Source organism: Artemia sp. Qi Xiang Cuo, chromosome 5, assembly GCF_049724085.1.
Source record: "Artemia sp. Qi Xiang Cuo chromosome 5, ASM4972408v1, whole genome shotgun sequence".
NCBI classification, from domain to species: domain Eukaryota; kingdom Metazoa; phylum Arthropoda; class Branchiopoda; order Anostraca; family Artemiidae; genus Artemia; species Artemia sp. Qi Xiang Cuo.
In genome coordinates this window covers 74,894,204-74,912,375 of record NC_142798.1, presented here as the reverse complement: position 1 = coordinate 74,912,375, position 18,172 = coordinate 74,894,204, and the positions used below count along the sequence as shown (strand labels likewise).

At 36.3% G+C, this 18,172-nt stretch overlaps 1 protein-coding gene across 1 annotated transcript in view; it reads right to left on the bottom strand.

Annotated features, from left to right (window-relative positions):
• The window catches only part of LOC148952515 (vesicular glutamate transporter 1-like), a 282,421-nt gene that overhangs the window by 70,415 nt on the left and 193,834 nt on the right, over nucleotides 1-18,172 (bottom strand). Inside the window, exon 6 of the mRNA XM_089089939.1 lies at nucleotides 11,463-11,581. Within this exon, the coding sequence (XP_088946065.1) occupies nucleotides 11,463-11,581 (119 nt within the window). The remainder of the gene's footprint in view (nucleotides 1-11,462; nucleotides 11,582-18,172) is intronic.

Here is an 18,172-nt window from a genome sequence, read left to right as displayed (position 1 = left end):
TGGACGACATATGGCCGAGCCTTTGTTTCTTTCAATTAATTAAAAAAAACTTTATCCACAAAATGAGTCTTTCAACAAAAAGTACAAAACTCAATCAAACTGAAACTAAGCGGAAACAGAGTCAAACAATCTACCAGGCATACAACAATCACGAATCAGTATCAATAAATAAGTGAAGGCCAAAATGAATATAAATCAAAATAGATAATAGAGTCAAACTCAAAACAAGCTAAAATTAATATGAGTAGGGTTCAAAACCCCTATAATTTCTAAAAGCCAGAATATAATTTGTACTCTACTGAAAAAATTCAGATGAATTTACTGAAAAAAATGTGCATTCTCAGTTTAATATACATATGCTGACATTTATTCCTTAAAATCTTAATTAATTTTTGATTTATTAAAGTTATAAAAGTGAACACATTTAAAAGAATTTTTTCATTAGGCCTCTCAGAATTTTTTACAATAGGCCTCTCAATTTCCAAAAAAATTAGCTCTTTTTGAACTTTTTACGACAATGCTTCTTATACCTTTATGCCCCCAGGGCATAACTTACAACCTTAGCACTGAAAGTTGTGGGGGTTCGTCATACTCAAAGACACCACTTCCGGACCTTCAACAACCTTCAACAGAGTGGCTATATCAAAGTTTTAATCGGAAGTGTTTGGGGAAAATGATGGGCGTGAGGGGGAGGGGGTATTCATCCTCCGATTCCAGTTCTAATTTCCAGAATTTTTAACTATGTTGAACAAAATGGCTGTCTAAAAATTTTGATGTGGTGTGGTTGGGGAAATTGTGGGCGTGAGAGGGGGGTTAGTTACCCTCCGATTACTTTGGACTATTAAAAATAGCACTAGCCCTCTCAATTTCAAATTGAATGAGCCCCTTTTTAAGTTTCTTCGACAACGCTATCTATAAAAAACCTTATATGCCCCCAGGGCATAACTTACAACCTTTGCCCTAGGGGCTCTGGGGGGTTTGTCATCCTCAAATAAATAATTTCGGGAACTTTCAACTACGTTGAACAAAATGGCTATCTCTAAACTTTGATTGAATGTATTTGGGAACATGGTGAGAGTGAGAGGGGGGTTAGTTGCTCTCCATTCACTTTCAACTATTAAAAGGGGCACTAGCCCTTTAAATTTTTAATCAAATGAGCCCTTTTTGAAGTTTCTACGACAAAGCTTTCTATAAAAACCATATATGCCCGCGGGGCATAACTTACAACCATTGCCCTGAGGGCTCTGAAGGGGTTATCTTCTCAAAGACCTAATTTCCAGAACTTTCAACTGCGTTGAACACAATAGCTATCTCAAAATTTTAACTGGATGTGTTGGAGAAAATGGTAAGCATGGGAGGGGGGTTAGATGCCCTTCAATCACTTTCAACAATTAAAAACGGCACTAGCCCTTTCAATTTCCAATTGAATGAGCCATTTTTGAAGTTTCTACAACATCGTTTTCTATAAAAACCTTAAATGCCCTCAGGGCATAACTTACAACCTTTGCCCTGAGGGCTGTGGAAGGGGGGGGGGCTGTTATCCTTAAAAAGCTAATTTCGAAAGCTTTCAACTACGTTGAACAAAATGGCTATCTAAAGATTTTGATTGGATTTGGCTGGGGAAAAGATGGGCGTGCGAGGGGGTTACTTGCCCTCAAATCACTTTCGACTATTAAAAAGGGCACCAGCCCTTTGAATTTCCAATCGAATGAGCCCTTTTTCAAGTTTCTGTGACAAAACTTTCAATAAAAACCTTATATGCCCCCCCCTAGGGAATAACTTATAACCCTTGCCCTAAAGACTTTAGGGGGAGTGTCCTCCTCAAAGATATAATTTCCAGAACTTTCAACTCCGTTGAACAAAATGGATATCCTAAAATTTTGGTTGGATATGGTTGGGAAAATGGTGGACGTGGAACGGGTGTTAGTCGCCTTCCAATCACTTTCTACTATTAAAAAGAGCACTAGTTGCCCTTTAACCTTATATGCACCCAGTGCATATCTTACAACCCTTGCCCCGAGGGCTGTGAGGGAGTGTCCTCCTCAAAAACATAATTTCTGTCTGGAAATCAACTACGCTGAACAAAATGGCTATCTCAAAATTTTAATTGGATGTGTTTGGGGAAGTGGTGAGCATTGAAGGGGTGTTAGTTGCCTTCCAATCACTTTCGACTGTTAAAAAGGGCACAATCCACTCCAACTTTCAATCGAATGAGCCTTTTTTAAAGCTTCTAAGGCAACTCCTTCGATACGAAGTGACCTGGTCTAAGACCAAAAAAAAATAATACATTGTGCCAACATCGTTCTTTACTTAGGCAGGGCTATTGCTCTGCCTTTGATTGCTCAGGTGAAGGGACAAAACTTTTTTTTATTCCAACGAATTATCTAGTCCAGGTTTTTGATTTTCAAAGGTATGGTAGGCATTGATGACCTCATCGATGTCAAAATCCAAAACCCAATCATCATCGCTATCACTTTCAATTTGTTTGGTTCGTTTTACCTCTGCTTGTCTTTCGTCATTATGAAATACATATAGCCGAACCTTTTTTTTTTAACAAAGGTATGGTAGGCATTGATGATCAAAAAAGAAATATAACTCTAACAGCAAGACATTTCTTTGGTAGTTGTCAGGGCTTCTTTCCACACTTCATTATGTGTCCTTCGTTCATTTTCAGGTGGTAGCAGAACTTTTAAGCTACGTTGTCTTTTCGAACGAGAAAATGGAACGTATAACATTCCATGATTAAAAACTGGAGTACTAAGGCTGGCGCCAACAAATTCAAAAGCTTTCCCTTGCGACTTATGTATAGTCATGACAAATACGGATCGAATTGGAAATATATGTCGTTAAACAGTACATCCAAGTTGACCTTTACTAGAGTCCACTGTAAATCTGGATATGTGGACTTCTTTTCCTGATTTGTCCACAGTAATTGTACTTGCCTTAATTATGTTGTTACATAATTCAGTAACAATAAGACGGGTTCCATTAAACATCCCCTCTGAAATATCTAAGTTACACAAAAGCATAACTCTCGTATTTTTCTTTATTTCTAAGTCAAGTGTTGGTAAATTTGCTGTGTCAATTGAATTGAGAAATTCTGGAGTAAATTCGATTCCTCCTTTTTCTTTATCTTTTAAATAATCATAACTTTTTTACGATTTGTATTCTCCTGGAAGGCGATCGACAATCTTCAGATTTATTTTACTAACTTCTTTGTTGATTGAAGCTAAAATAACTCAATCCTTCATTAAATCAAAACTTTGTTTAGAGAAACATTCTCCAAATACTTCCTCAATTAAATTGTCACAGGAAATTATATCTTCCGGTAATTCAATGTCATTAAGTTCATTTCTAGGAAGATTTCCATTTCCCAGTTCGAGGATGTGCCTTAAAAATACATCCTGTTCAGGATAGTCCCACATATTTTTCTCAAAGAAAACATGTTTGAAATTCTTCCAAAGATTACTCTTTTGATTGATAAATCTAGTTTTTCACTGCGGTTGCTTTGGCTTTGAACTGGTAAACACTGTCGGAAATCACCTCCAGCAACAAAAATTTTTAAACCAAATGGTAGGTTTGGATTTGCAATGAACTGCAGGAACTGATCCATATTTTGTAAGCCATACTTTGGAAGCATGGGTGCTTCGTCAAGTAGGAAAACATCTACTTGAGCTAATTCTAAGCCTCTGCTTGAACCAGGTTTTATACAGGAAACAGAATCTAAGAAAAGTGGAACTTTCAAACTGAGGTCTTGTAAGCTGTATACCAAATGGCAATACAGTTGCTGCTATTCCTGTATATGTCATACATTGTACTTTGTAATTTTGTTCACATAGAATGTGATACAAGGTCTCACAACAAATGTTTTGCCGGTATCACCTGGTCCATCAGTGAAAAAATATTTTTTCCCAAAATAATTAGGATCGCTGACAGCCAGTAAAATATTATAAACTATTTCAAGCTGCTTTCCTTACAAAAACCCATTCGTACTATCTCCAGTAGAGGTTGACTCACTAGAATTTGGAAATTCCAAGCTTTGGTCATTTTCATAGGTCTTAATGTTGTCCATGCCGTATCGTTCCACCCAAAAACTAAAATTTCAGCCTTCTAATGCCATCATATTTAAATTCGATGCAATCATACGATAAGCACGCTTTACTGCTAGTTCTTTATATAAATTATTTTGTCTTGCATGCAAAATGAAATCTTCAGCCAACAGATTTTTTAATCTTCCCCAAAGAGCTTTTGAATCTGCACGATTATTAAAAACAAGAATCTATGCGCAGAGTATTTGTATTACACTAAGCATTTTGGACAGTGCCGATTTTTCTTGGGCGTTGAACCACCGTTTATCGTCGAATTCAAGGCCATGAGCCAGGCATGCTTTTTAGTATGTATAATATGCAACGTTATCAACTGTTTTAAGACCTTCAAAACTTGTTGAATTCTTCACTTGATATAAAAGTACTCATAATTAGAAGCACTCAGGAAAAGCTACAAAATTTACGTTATGAATTCGTCCAATGACATGCTATCGACGGATTCTTTGTTCCCATGTACTGATAATGCCATTCCATTTATAGTGTCAATGCATTTTCCAATAATAGATAAATTCCTTCTTTTTCACTTCTTTTAACACCTTGTTGCGTCGAAAAAATGCTTCCAACATTGAGCCTTGTTGTCCAATATCTACTAAATCTTCTTGGGCTCGGCTGATATTTTGAATTAGATTCCGTCCTGGCAAATAATCATTTAAAATTTGAACGACATGACTCTTTTTCTGGATATCGTAACTAAATAGTCGCCAGCATACTTCAGTTGGTGCGATGCATCGTCCTTCTACATAGGTTTCTGCTTCATTGTAAACCATGCACCGTTTATTTTCGACAATCTTTATTGAAGCACAATCATGTCCCTTGTGGATGTATTTATATAGATACTTCACCGAACCTCTTTTTCCTACATGTTCGAGATTTATCTGACATTGATACTTTTTAAGCATATGAGTATTATATGCGGCGACATGAAGATTATCAGGAGTAATTTGGCGATTATTTAGAATCTTTTTGATAAACAGCACGGTCGTGTGAAATTCTTCTCTATTCATTTCGTCTAATTTGGGATCATAACGACGTCGATACTTTGGTTTTTCAGCATCCGCTAGAGATGTGACTGGATTGTACTGCTTTGGAAAAGCAGGACTGGATGTTTCCAAATTTTTTAATCATACAACTCACATTTGGATTTAAATTCCCATAGGGATCATGATAAATCCACTTTAAGACGAATTCTCTTAATAATGGATCGTTGGAATTTGAAATTTCAGCTGAAATAAGATCATCAATTTCAACTGGATTATGGATTCAATCCTGAGGACTCATGATCAAAAGTAAATGCAAATGTAGTAGTCCATATTTTGAAATTCAATCGTATACACATATGCTGCCACCTTTCCAAATATCTGATCCTTATCAATATCATTGATTATATCGTCAAATTTCAGTTTAGCAATTCGAGTAATGAGATCAGGATGATCTTGAGGGGACTGTTCTATATTAGAGTTATCATCAATTTTAATACTTGCGGCTTCTTTAAATTCAGGCCAATCCGGATTGCAAGATTGCAAAGAAATCTGGGCCTCCAAGGCGACGAACAATAACCAAGGCGTCTTCAAAATGTTCAGTAAAGTAGCGTGTTGATCCGACGAATGATGGAATAGCTTTTTCACCAACGAATGCATCCTTTTTCGAGGCTAATTCTTTAAGAAGTCATGTAACACCTACGTAGTTTTCACCCATAATAGTTTTCTGGTTAAATTTTATCCGATCAACGCGATCACGCTCAACACGAATATCAACGAGGTACTGTTTGAAAAGTCTTCCACCAAAATGCAAAGCATTAAAAGCAATCCTACGCAGATCAGGTTTTACAGCTTGCACAGAAAGGCTTTTCGCATGTTCAGGTCGAAAAGCGATACGATACCTTGCTAATTCAAGCCGTGTTATAAGTGGGCGACTTACAAAAGGTGTTTGAAGTAGCATACCCCTTGACCATCCTGAAGTTCCAGCTGGGTAAAACATTGGGTAGGTAAATGGATCCACACGATGGTCAGTATTTTTTAAAATGACAAGATTTTTGTCACGTTGTTTTGCAACCATTTCATTTGGTTGAAAACTATGGTCAGCATTAAGAGTAAGCACAGCGCATGCTTCATTACATGCGGGGGGGGGGTTAAACCGTCTATAATCGACACCATCTTGCAAAGTAAAAATGAGCTGCACATTTGGAGGCTGTTATCTCAATGAAGCAGCAAGTTGATTTGAATCATTCTCCACTTCTCGCATTATTTCGTAACCTTTGGAATAGTCGGTTGAATCTCTCAATATTTCTTCCAAGAGATTCATTAGATTATGAGAGATCCAATAATTCAAAGGATGTGCGAGGCGTTCCTCAACAGCTTCATTGGGGTTTAAAAAGTACATTTGGCCATATGAAGGTGGCTCAATTTCACGTTCGGTACTTTGTGACGGATGTGCCGCTAAATTAATTTTGTGATAAATTTTTCCAGGTACTTTAAAGCTAAATATATTTCGACTATTTATGGTTCGATAATCACTTACGTTGAATGAAGCTAGAGCAAAACACGAGTTCAAGTTTCGAATACGTTTATGAAACTCTTCAGAGAGCAAGTGACGTCCTAAAAAAAAGGCAAACCAATTCGTTTAAAAATTGAGGTGGTGACATTGCAATTTGACCATGCAAGCAGCAATCTCCAAACGAATTACCTTTGCTTGCTACTCTTTCCTCGGGAAAATAGAGGGCTCCACAGTGAATGCAAGCAACATTAAAGGGTCCCAAAGATTTATATTTCTGAGTTTATAGCATCTTTGTACGTATGTACTTGGTTTTGTGACATACGTTGTTGGTAACGAAGACTACGCCAACACTGTTCTTCTAACCGCGTGTATCTTCGCTCTTCTTTTTCATTTTTGACACGCTCTAATTCTCGTTTTGTTTATCTTCTAACCACCCATGGTTTTGCTGTTATATATATATATATATATATATATATATATATATATATATATATATATATATATATATATATATATATATATATATATATATATATATATGTATATGTTACCGTGAATTACCGCAAATTGGTGAATGTCGACATTCACCGGTAATTTGCGAAATATTTTTTTACTCCTTGGATACAGGCAGCCTTGCCAGTCAACTTTTTCAATGTAATGCAAGGTTTGATGATGGTAGATTAGTTTAGAATAGATTAGGTTTGGTTAGATTAGGTTGGGTTAGCTTAGATTAGGTTTTCAAGCCATTTCTGATATTTAGAACCAAATTTAACGTAACCTAACCTAATCTAACCTGACCTAACCTAAACTGACATAATCTAACCTAACTTTCACTTTTACCATCATAGCTCGTATAAGACTGAAAACGCTGACTCGCAAAGCTAATTGAACCCAAGCAGAGAAAAAGGAATTTCGAACATTCACCGGTGAATGTCGACATTAACCAGATTTCGGATGTTCACGGTAACATATACATATAGTCCGAAAGTAGTGAATGTCGACATTCACCAGTGAATGTCTGAAACACCTTTTTTCCCTCCTTGGATTTAGTCAGCGTTGCCAGGCAACTTTTTCAGTTTTGTGTAAGGTTTGATGGTGACAGGTTAGGTTCGGTTTGTAACCCATTTCTTATATTTATAACCTAGTTTAACCTATCCCAGCCTTACCTAACCTTAACTATTACGATCAAAGCTTGCATAAGACTGAAAAAGCTTATTTTCAAAGCTAATTGAATCCAAGCAGAGAAAAAGGAATTTCAGTCTTTCACCGGTGAATGTTGACATTAGCCAAATTTTGGACACTCACAGTAACATAACATAAATAATAACATTGTTGCTTACAATAGGGCCGTTCTTTTACTAATCTTTGTGCTAAGATCTTACCTGTTTCTACAAAGAAAGCTTAGAAGTGAAATATTAGCAGCAAGATCGTAAATCTTGTGCCGATTCTTTTGCAAACGTCTTCTTTCATCATTCTGCTCTGATCAGCGGTCTAAGAACAATTAAGTGTATATTATCAAAGTTCTCTCATCATTGTTCTATATAGCAGAAAGATGGCGTCTTTCACACTTTTTGCTAACATCAGTGAGCTGTAAGATCTTAGAAGAAAGATGAGTTAAAAGAACAGAAAGCTTTGGAGAAAGATGGGCTATCTTAGATGTAAGATCTTAGTGGAAAAGAACGAGCCAAATGATGAGTATATCATCAAAGTTCTCTCATCATTGTTCTATATGGCAGAAAGCTGGCGTCTTTCACACTTTTTGCTAACATCAGTGAGCTGTAAGATCTTAGAAGAAAGATGAGTTAAAAGAACAGAAAGCTTTGGAGAAAGATGGGCTATCTTAGATGTAAGATCTTAGTGGAAAAGAACGAGCCAAATGATGAGTATATCATCAAAGTTCTCTCATCATTTTTCTGTATAGCAGAAAGCTGGCGTCTTTCACACTTTTTGCTAACATCAGTGAGCTGTAAGATCTTAGAACAAAGATGAGTTAAAAGAACAGAAATCTTTTCAGAAAAATGTGACATCTTAGATGTAAGATCTTAGTGCAAAAGAACGGGCCTAATTGTTGCTCGTGTAAAGATAAAAGATAATGTCAGGGGTGGAACGTTAAAATCAGGTTTAACGTTAAAAGATATTAAAAGATAAAATCAGGTGGAACGTTAAAGAAACCTCTAGGATGCCTCTTGCTAGTCTTGACGAAAGCAATGAAAATATCCACGTATCTTCGCACATTTTATGACTTTCCCATGAATCTTGTCCTCCTTTCTACTTTTTAATTACAGTTTTTTCGTTATGATTGTGCAGTTTATTTGTACAACTATTGTTTAAAGTTTTTTGTAATAATTTATTTATAATATTAAAGCAAAATTTTCTGTTCCGCAGTTTTTCGAACAATAAGTGTGATACTCTCCCCCCCCCCCTTCACTTTTGACAACCTTAAAAGATGTCTCCAAAAACTTCAAGTTGAACATAAAGACCAAATTCGTGAAAGATTGGGTCAAAATCTCATGTGTCTAAACCTGGCATTAAGCAATAGTTTAATCGGTCCTTTGGGGTTTCAAGCTTTCATCGATCCTTAGGTGGCACCAATTTTACTTAATTTAAATATTCGTCATATTTACGTTGTTGTTAAATCTAGTTTTACGCATTGTAGATTAAGACTGCCTTGAACTATCTGTGCAGTGTTTCCAAGTGTTCCCGAATCCAAGTCAAGTCTCGTAATTAGTAATTAGTAAAACCAAACTTAGTAAGGCACCTGTAACATAACCTAGGCAATGTCATGCCGTCCGTTTTAATTTTTGTTGTTGTTCTCACTTTCGTTCATTACTGTAATTGTTTTTAGTATTATTGATTACTGTTATAATAATTCCTATTACTATACCTTTATTTAAACGATTTTCCCACTAGAGATTTCTCTAGCTTCTTGTTTTCCATCGATATATATTGCAAGGCAATCATGTTCGGTGTCAAACATTTTTGTGTCTAGTAAAAAAGCATAAAATGCATATAGTTAATATATTCGAGTGTTCTATTCAAGCCGTCGTGAAGTGTGGATAAAATGCCCGGACAAAGCACTATTTAATAACAAGAAAGATATCAAAGAAGTGTCATCGAATGCAGCTTTAGTAAAGGAACAATCAGTGTTCTGCTGATGTGACATTATTAAGATCCTTTATGTTGCTTATTCATCAATATATAATCGTGATGATATTAAAAAAAAGAAACTTATTTGAGATTGCTTCCCGAATTTTTTACGAGTACTAAAAATAATAGGCATAACTTGCGAAAAGATACTATACGCTGATACAGGGTGCTAAACATATATATATATATATATATATATATATATATATATATATATATATATATATATATATATATATATGCACCAGATCCCACTCAAATAACCACCACCCGATTTAACACCCTCATAAATCTTTAAATACAGCTAGGAGCCTTCAAACCACACAGAATGCCCCCCCATAACTCCGTATGCACAGCTCCATAGCCCTAAAACTCCCTACCACACGGCTCCCTACATACGAAACTCTCTAGACATATAACTCCCCACCCACATTGCTTGCCAGAAGTCAAAGTCATAGAAAATATCTAAACATTGTTGTAGCAGGAGCTACAATCTAATCCATGGCTAAAACAGAATAAAAGATAAATCCTGGCTCGTATTAATAAAAAAAACTGTTTTTAAAAAAACGTGTTTTCAAAGGAATTACTTTGCGTAAAAAGATCGTCAATTGAACTAATTTGAAATTAGTAAATATTATTCAGGTTTAACTTAATAATAATAAGTAATTATGAAATAAAATTTTGAAGGTTTTGAAAAAAGCCTGACACCAAGGGCGCATCCAAGATTTTGTTCGGTGGTGGGGGTTACAATAAAAAACTTAAAAAACGCATCAATAATTTCTTTATAAATTTTATGGATTTTGTTACGTTTTTACGAGTTGGACAAAAATTTCTGGTGGGGAAGGGTTTGAACCTCGTTAACCAGCTTGCTTGACACATTTTGACAGTTTGACATTTCAGGTTCACTAATATTTTTTCGTTAGCTCCTGGCGGCTGCTGGAAGCTTGTATCCCATTTAAAATATATGTTTTACATCTCAAGTAGCAAACTTAACTTAAGTAGTAAGTTAAGAGCCAAACTTAAGAAGGGACAGAGATTAAGCCACATAAAAAGTGTTCATTTCGGGCATTTTGAGCTTTTTAGTAAATAATCTATATATGATTAAAAAACTGAAAAGCATCCTTTTCGCATGATTCTGACGTATTTTCAGCGTACTTTTCAATAATAATAAAAAAAAATACAAAGCCAGTTTTAAATATTAAGTTCGGTAGGTAGTTGATTATCATCTACCGAATAATAGAAAGGTTTGTTTTTATATTGGAACATTAAAAACAGAAGGATTACAGAAAAATAGCAAAACAGAAACTTGACGAGCGAATATGGATGTTAAAAACGTTTAAGATAAACTTAAATTTGAAAACAAAAAATAGAGTAACGATAATCAAAATGATCTCCCAATGAATAATATTAAATAGCAACCTAACAATCCACCTCTTTTGTGTTTTGACCCCCCCCACCTCCCTTGAAGTTGAGCTAGTGTGTGTCTGTGACTTTTGACTTCTATATGTCTTTCGAATTTTTAAACAAAGACCGAATCTTTCGCTTTTTTCTGAAAACCCACATTTTTCTTGTGACTTTAAACCAGGAATTTTTTATACGTCATTTTTTCATTTAAGTTATTTAATATTGTTGGTGAAACTTAAAAAACAATTATTTAGAATTTAAACCCTAAACTGAATTTAAAATGTTTAAATCTGACGTGAAAAAGGAACTTACTGATTAGCTGGAAGTTTGGATGCTAAAAATCCACCAGGAACTTGTGTTATTATGTATCCCCAGAAAAACGATGAATCCACGAGGCCAAATGTTTCAGGGGTCCAATCAAACTCAGGAAGCTTAAATAAAAAAAAGTATATATTTTACATGAACCAGCACACAACATATGATTACTGAGCACCAATGAATAGTCCTAGCACAATATAGATCAAGGCCGTATCCAGGGGGGGGGGGCTACCCGGTTTGAACCCCCCTTCGAAATGTTCGTTTGACTCGTAAAAACGTAACAAAAATGGACATAAATATATTTTATATGCGTTTTTTGAGGTTTTTTATGTACACCCCCCTCCCCTAGAAACATTAGTACCCCCCCCCCCCCCCGCCGAACAAAAATCCTGGATGCGCTTCTGTTATAGGTATAGGTTCCAGTTTCAAATAGGGATCGCTTTGGCTCAGCCCCACAAGGGGGCAGAAACCCCACAAAAAGACTTAGAGTGGCTTTAAAAGACTACAAAAGAGTTGAAGTTATACATCTATTGATTTTTCTAAATTCAAAATAATAGGACTAAGCCTCTTTCAAAGGGCTATAGAATCTCATTTCCGAAGGATTGCTCTGTATGTAGCTCCTCAATATCCAAGTTTGCGCAATATGAGAGCCACTCTCTGTATGTAGCTCTGTATATAGCTCTGTATATTGCTCTGTATACAGCTCCCCAATGTCCAGGTTTGCGGAATATGAGAGCCACGCTCTGTATATAGCTCTGTATATAGCTCAGTATATTGCTCTGTATATAGCTCCTCAATGTCCAAGTTTGCGAAATATGAGAACCACGCTCTGTATATAGCTCTGTATATTGCTCTGTATATAGCTCCTCAATGTCCAGGTTTGCGCAATATGAGAGCCACGCTCTGTATATAGCTCTGTATATTGGTCTGTATATAGCTCCTCAATGTCCAGGTTTGCGCAATATGAGATCCACGCTCTGTATATAGCTCTGTATATTGCTCTGTATATTGCTCCTCAATTTCCAGGTTTGAGCAATATGAGAGCCAATCTCTGTTGATAGCTCTGTATATAGCTCTGTATATTGCTCTGTATATAGCTCCTCAATGTCCAGGTTTGAGCAAGATGAGAGCCAGGCTCTGTATATAGCTCTGTATAGTGCTCTGTATATAGCTCCTCAATGTCCATGGTTGAGCAATATGAGAGCCACGCTCTGTATCTAGCTCTGTATATAGCTCGGTATATAGCTCATCAAGGTCCAGGTCTGCGCAATATAAGAGCCACGCTCTGTATATAGCTCTGTATATTGCTCTGTATTTAGCTCCTCAATGTCCAGGTTTGCGCAATATGAGAGCCACGCTCTGTATATAGCTCTGTATATTACTCTGTATATAGCTCCTCACTGTCCATGTTTGCGCAATATGAGAACCACGCTCTGTATATAGCTCTGTATATTGCTCTGTATATAGTTCCTCAATGTCCAGGTTTGAACAATATGAGAGCCAAGCTCTGTAGATAGCTCTGTATATAGCTCTGTATATTGATCTGTATACAGTTCATCAATGTCAAGGCTTGAACAATATGAGAGCCAGGCTCTGTATATAGCTCTGTATATAGCTATGTATATAGCTCCTCAATGTCCAGGTTTGAGCAATATGAGAGCCATGCTCTGTATATAGCTCTGTATAGCTCTGTATATTGCTCTGTATATAGTTCCTCAATGTCCAGGTTTGCGCAATATGAGAGCCACGCTCTGTATATAGCTCTGTATATAGCTCTGTATATTGCTCTGTATAGAGCTCCTCAATGTCCAGGTTTGCTCAATATGAGAGCCACGCTCTGTATATAGCTCTGTATATAGCTCTGTATATTGCTCTGTATACAGCTCCTCAATGTCCAGGCTTGCACAATATGAGAACCACGCTCTGTATATAGCTCTGTATATAGCTCTGTATATTGCTCTGTATACAGCTCCTCAATGTCCAAGTTTGCGCAATATGAGAGCCACGCTCTGTATATAGCTCTGTATATTGCTCTGTATATAGCTCCTCAGTGTCCAGGTTTGCGCAATATGAGAGCCACGCTCTGTATATAGCTCTGTATATAGCTCTGTATATTGCTCTGTATACAGCTCCTCAATGTCCAGGTTTGCTCAATATGAGAGACACGCTCTGTATATAGCTCTGTATATTGCTCTGTATATAGCTCCTCAATGTCCAGGCTTGAACAATATGAGAGCCACGCTCTGTATATAGCTCTGTATATTGCTCTGTATATAGCTCCTCAATGTCCAGGTTTGCGCAATATGAGAGCCACGAATGAAGAGCTTCTGGGATTGGAGATCGACAAGATACAAAGAACAGCTCTGTTTCCCGGCACTTTATGACCCGGCACTTTATGTTTCCCGGCACTTATAGAACCTATAAAACTGCAGAGTTTATTTAAAAACAAAATACTAACCGGTTAACTTTTGTTCCAAAAACTCCATTCAAGCAAAAGTTATGTATCTTTCGAAGATATCCTTATATGTTTACGTGTCTATATATGCACACTTCTTTATCGAAAATAAAGATATCAAACATACCTTTAGATTACTTATCCTTTCTTCTGGCTATTCGTCAGTGAAAGGCCAGTTTACAGTGATTTTTTTACTTAACCAAAATTCAGCCTGTTCTGAATCTCGGTATTAGCTGATGCTAATGATCAACACTTACCATTCACAATTAATAATTTAAACGCAGAAACCAATGAAAACCCTAATAATTCTATGTATTTCTTTATATTTCTGATTTCATGCAGGTATTTTTGAAGACGACACTGCCATTCCGTTACATATAAATAACAGTTCAAATAGAGATAAATCGTATTATTAGACAGTGAAAAACAATGACAAAAAATTCTGAATATTTCGATCCCGTATACAGTAACCGTCATGAGCAAATATGCTGTGATCGAAATATTCAGATTTTTTTTTGTCATTGTTTTTCACTGTCTAATAAAAGGATTTATTCTTATTTGAGCTTTTATTTCTACCTGGTTTCATATAGCGATTGTTTTTCTTGTCAAATACATATTCTTGAGGTCTGACGAGCTCCAGTAGCTCCTCTCAATATTTTACTTCTCTTTTATTCCAGTTTTCCATGTATTATTTATCTGTAGTTCGCAAATGTTTCCATATATGGATAAGGTTTGGATATTAGCCAATCATAAAATTCTGCCAAACAGTTCGTGGTAACGAACTGTAAGTAAGGAGCGACCTGGCTAATAATAACTGAAAATCTAAAAAACCGAATTTTGATACCCATAGGTACATTAAAAGAATCGGATTATTATGCTAATTTCAAATACACCATCAGATTTAGCGTATCAGAGAACCATACTGTAGAGGTCTCAAGTCCTATCTGCAAAAATGCGGAATTTTGTAGTTTTTGCCAGAAGAAAGATCCCGGATGTTTGTTCATTTGTTTTTTTTTCCCAGGGTGATCGTATCGATCCATTGGTCCTAGAACATCGCGAGAGGAATCATTTGAACGGAAATTAAAAGTTCTAGTGCCCTTTTTAAGTGACCAAAAAGACTGGAGGGCAACTAGGCCCCCTCCCCCGTCCCTTTTCTTCCCAAAATCGTCCGATCAAAATTTTGCGATAGCCGTTTTGTTCATCATAGTTGAAAGGCCCAAAAACTATGCCTTTAGATATAACATGATCCCCTCCTCCACTGACCCAGGGGCAAGGTTTTAAGTTATAAAATTTGCTAATTGTTTACGCATAGTATTTGTTATTGGGAACTATGCATACATTTTCCGGGTGGGGGGGGGGGTGGGACGAATTTTCTGCTGGGTGTTTCTTCACGGGGGAATTTTCCATGAGGAGGGAGCTTTCTAGGGGATGAACTTTTCAGGGAAATTTATACACTGGGGGAATTTGCCAGAATAACTATACAGAGTTATTTTTTTTATGTCTTGCTTTCTCTTTTCCGTCTCGATATTGCACGTGGGGTTATATCGTCCGATGTAATTGTCCGATGTAAATTTTCAGCAAGATTGAATTGTCTAGAGCAATGGTTCTCAAACTTATTTAAACACTTTACCCCTTTTTACCCACAATACATTTTAGGTACCCCTTCTCAGTTTCCAGTACTAAGTAAATTAAATAAAAAAAACAAGTTTTTTTAACTGAAAGTAAGGAACGACGTTAAAACTTAAAACGAACAGAAATTATTTCGTATAGGAAAGGGGCTGTCCCCTCCTCAACGCCTCGCTCTTTACACTAAAGTTTCTTATTATTTAAAAAAAATAGAGTTGTGAGAAAGTGAAACTTTAGCGTAAAGAGCGAGGCGTTGAGGAGGGGACAACCCCTTTCATATACAGAATAATTTCTGTCCGTTTTAAGTTTTAACGTCGTTCCTTACTTTCAGTTAAAAAAACTTGTTTTTTTAACTCGAATTTTGTTCCAATTCTTTCAAAACGACCCCTTAATCACAAAGGCCATTAATTAGAATAAATAGCTCTTATGAAAGTACTAAAAAATCTTTGGCTTAAAGAGCGAGGTATTGACTAGGGGGTGAACCCAATCATATCCGCAATAATTTCTGTTCGTTTTAAGTTTTGATGTTGCTCCTTACTTTCAGTTAAAAAAGTTGTTTTTTTAAAATTTAATTTCTGATCTTTTTCTTTAATAATGATGGGAAATCCAGCACCCCCTTCATAGCAATGTTCCTTCCCCCATGAAAAATTCATGAAAAGATCCTACCATATAACCCCCGACCCACACCCCCCCCCATCCACCTACCAGAAAAAATCCCCCCTGAAAACGTCTGTATACTTCCCAATAACCAATGCTATATGTTAACATTGGGTAAAGTTCATAACTCACAGCCCTCCCCCCGGGAACTTAGGGGGATTAAGTCAGTCTAAAAGACATAGTTATCATATTTTTGACCATGCTGAACAAAATGGCTATCTCAAAATTTTGATCGAGTGACTTTGGGGAGAAAATGAGCGTGGGAGGGGGCCTAATTTCCGCTTAATTTCCATTCCAATGAGCCTTCCCACGATGTTCTAGGACCACTGGGTCAATATGATCACCTCTGGGAAAAAAAAAACAAAAAAAAAACAAATAAACACGCATTCATGATCTTTCTTCTGGCAAAAAAAAAAAAATGCAAAAGTCCATATTTTTGTAGATAGGTCTTGAAACATCTACAGTAGGGTTCTCTTATACGCTAAATATTATGGTGTGATTTTCATTAGAGTTTTATAACTTTTAGGGGGTCTTTCCCCCTTTTTTCTAAAATCAGCCAGATTTTCCCAGGCGCGTAAATTTTGATGGGTAAGACTAAACTTGATGAAATAGCATTAAAATCTGATTCTTTTTATGTATCTGTGTCAAAAAATCTTTTTTTAGAATTTCGGTTACCATTGTGCCGGGTCGCTCCTTACTTACAGTTCGTTACCACGATTTGTTTGACTATATGAAAAATATAAATAATATTGCCAGTTCTAGAGGTGAAGGGTGGTTTTGTTTTGTTTCTGTTGGCCCGTTGCGTACCCCCTAAAATTTGCTGTATACCCCCAAGGGGTACGCGTACTACAGTTGGAGAACCACTGGTCAAGAGGATATTTCTGTAGGGAGGAGGATTTTTCCGTGAAGGTGGGGCCGGATTTCCTGGTATTATTTAAAAACGATCAGAAATTAGATAAAGAAACAAGTTTTTTTAAATGAAAATAAGGAGCAACATTAAAACTTAAAACGAACAGAAATCATTGCATACATGAAGGGGGGTGCCCCTCCTCAGTACCTCGCTCTTTACGCTAAAGTTAAAATTTTGTCCCAATTATTTAAATGACTCCTAAAACAGAAACGGTCGTTTAATTAGAACAATAAGTTTTTTTAAAAGTACTAAATAAAATTTAACATAAAGAGCGAGGTGTTGAGGAGGGAGCAGCCCCTTTCATATACGTACTAATTTTTGTACGTTTTAAGTTTTAATGTTGCTCCTTATTTTCAGTTAAAAAAACATATTTTTTTATTAAATGACAAATAAGATTGGCTTGGCCTTAACTAAATCGAAGTCCGTTGCACTTCAGTTTTCTGCTCGAACTGGTTCTGGACGCTAGCTTAATTGAGAAGTTATCTTCTCGGAATTAACACTTGTTAAATCTTGGTATTAGTAAAATCTCATTCTGAATGTGCCTTAAGTACAACCACCGCTCAAACAAGTATTAAAGCAACGAAAATGAAATATTTGTTTTTGAATTGGTTACGTGAAAACTTTTACAGTCATATTTATCTTGGTGAATTAGAAGGAATGTGGAATACAGTTTTTATTAGAAAATCTGCACTTGTGCAGTTTTTGGTTGTAGCGGGTGCTAAATTTTGAAAAAGAGAAACTTGGGGGGAAAATCAGAAAAAGTAAGCTGGAAACATATGATACCAAGTAGCTTAAGTTCCTTTACCTTCCCTTTGAAGGTTTAGTTGTTTTTGGTAAGTTAACAGACTCTTAATGTTTGAGTTCTGAGGGACGAAATACTTCGTCAAATTTATTTAGTTAGTTTTACTTATTTATTTTCACGGCTCCACTTGACAACACTGAAGGAAATGTGGCGTGCCCGATAAACTCAAAGAGTTTCAAACCGTCGAAAGGTAAATCAAGAAAGCTGTAGAGCTAAGGTAAGAATTATCCTGAAATGGGTCCTGGGGTTAAATA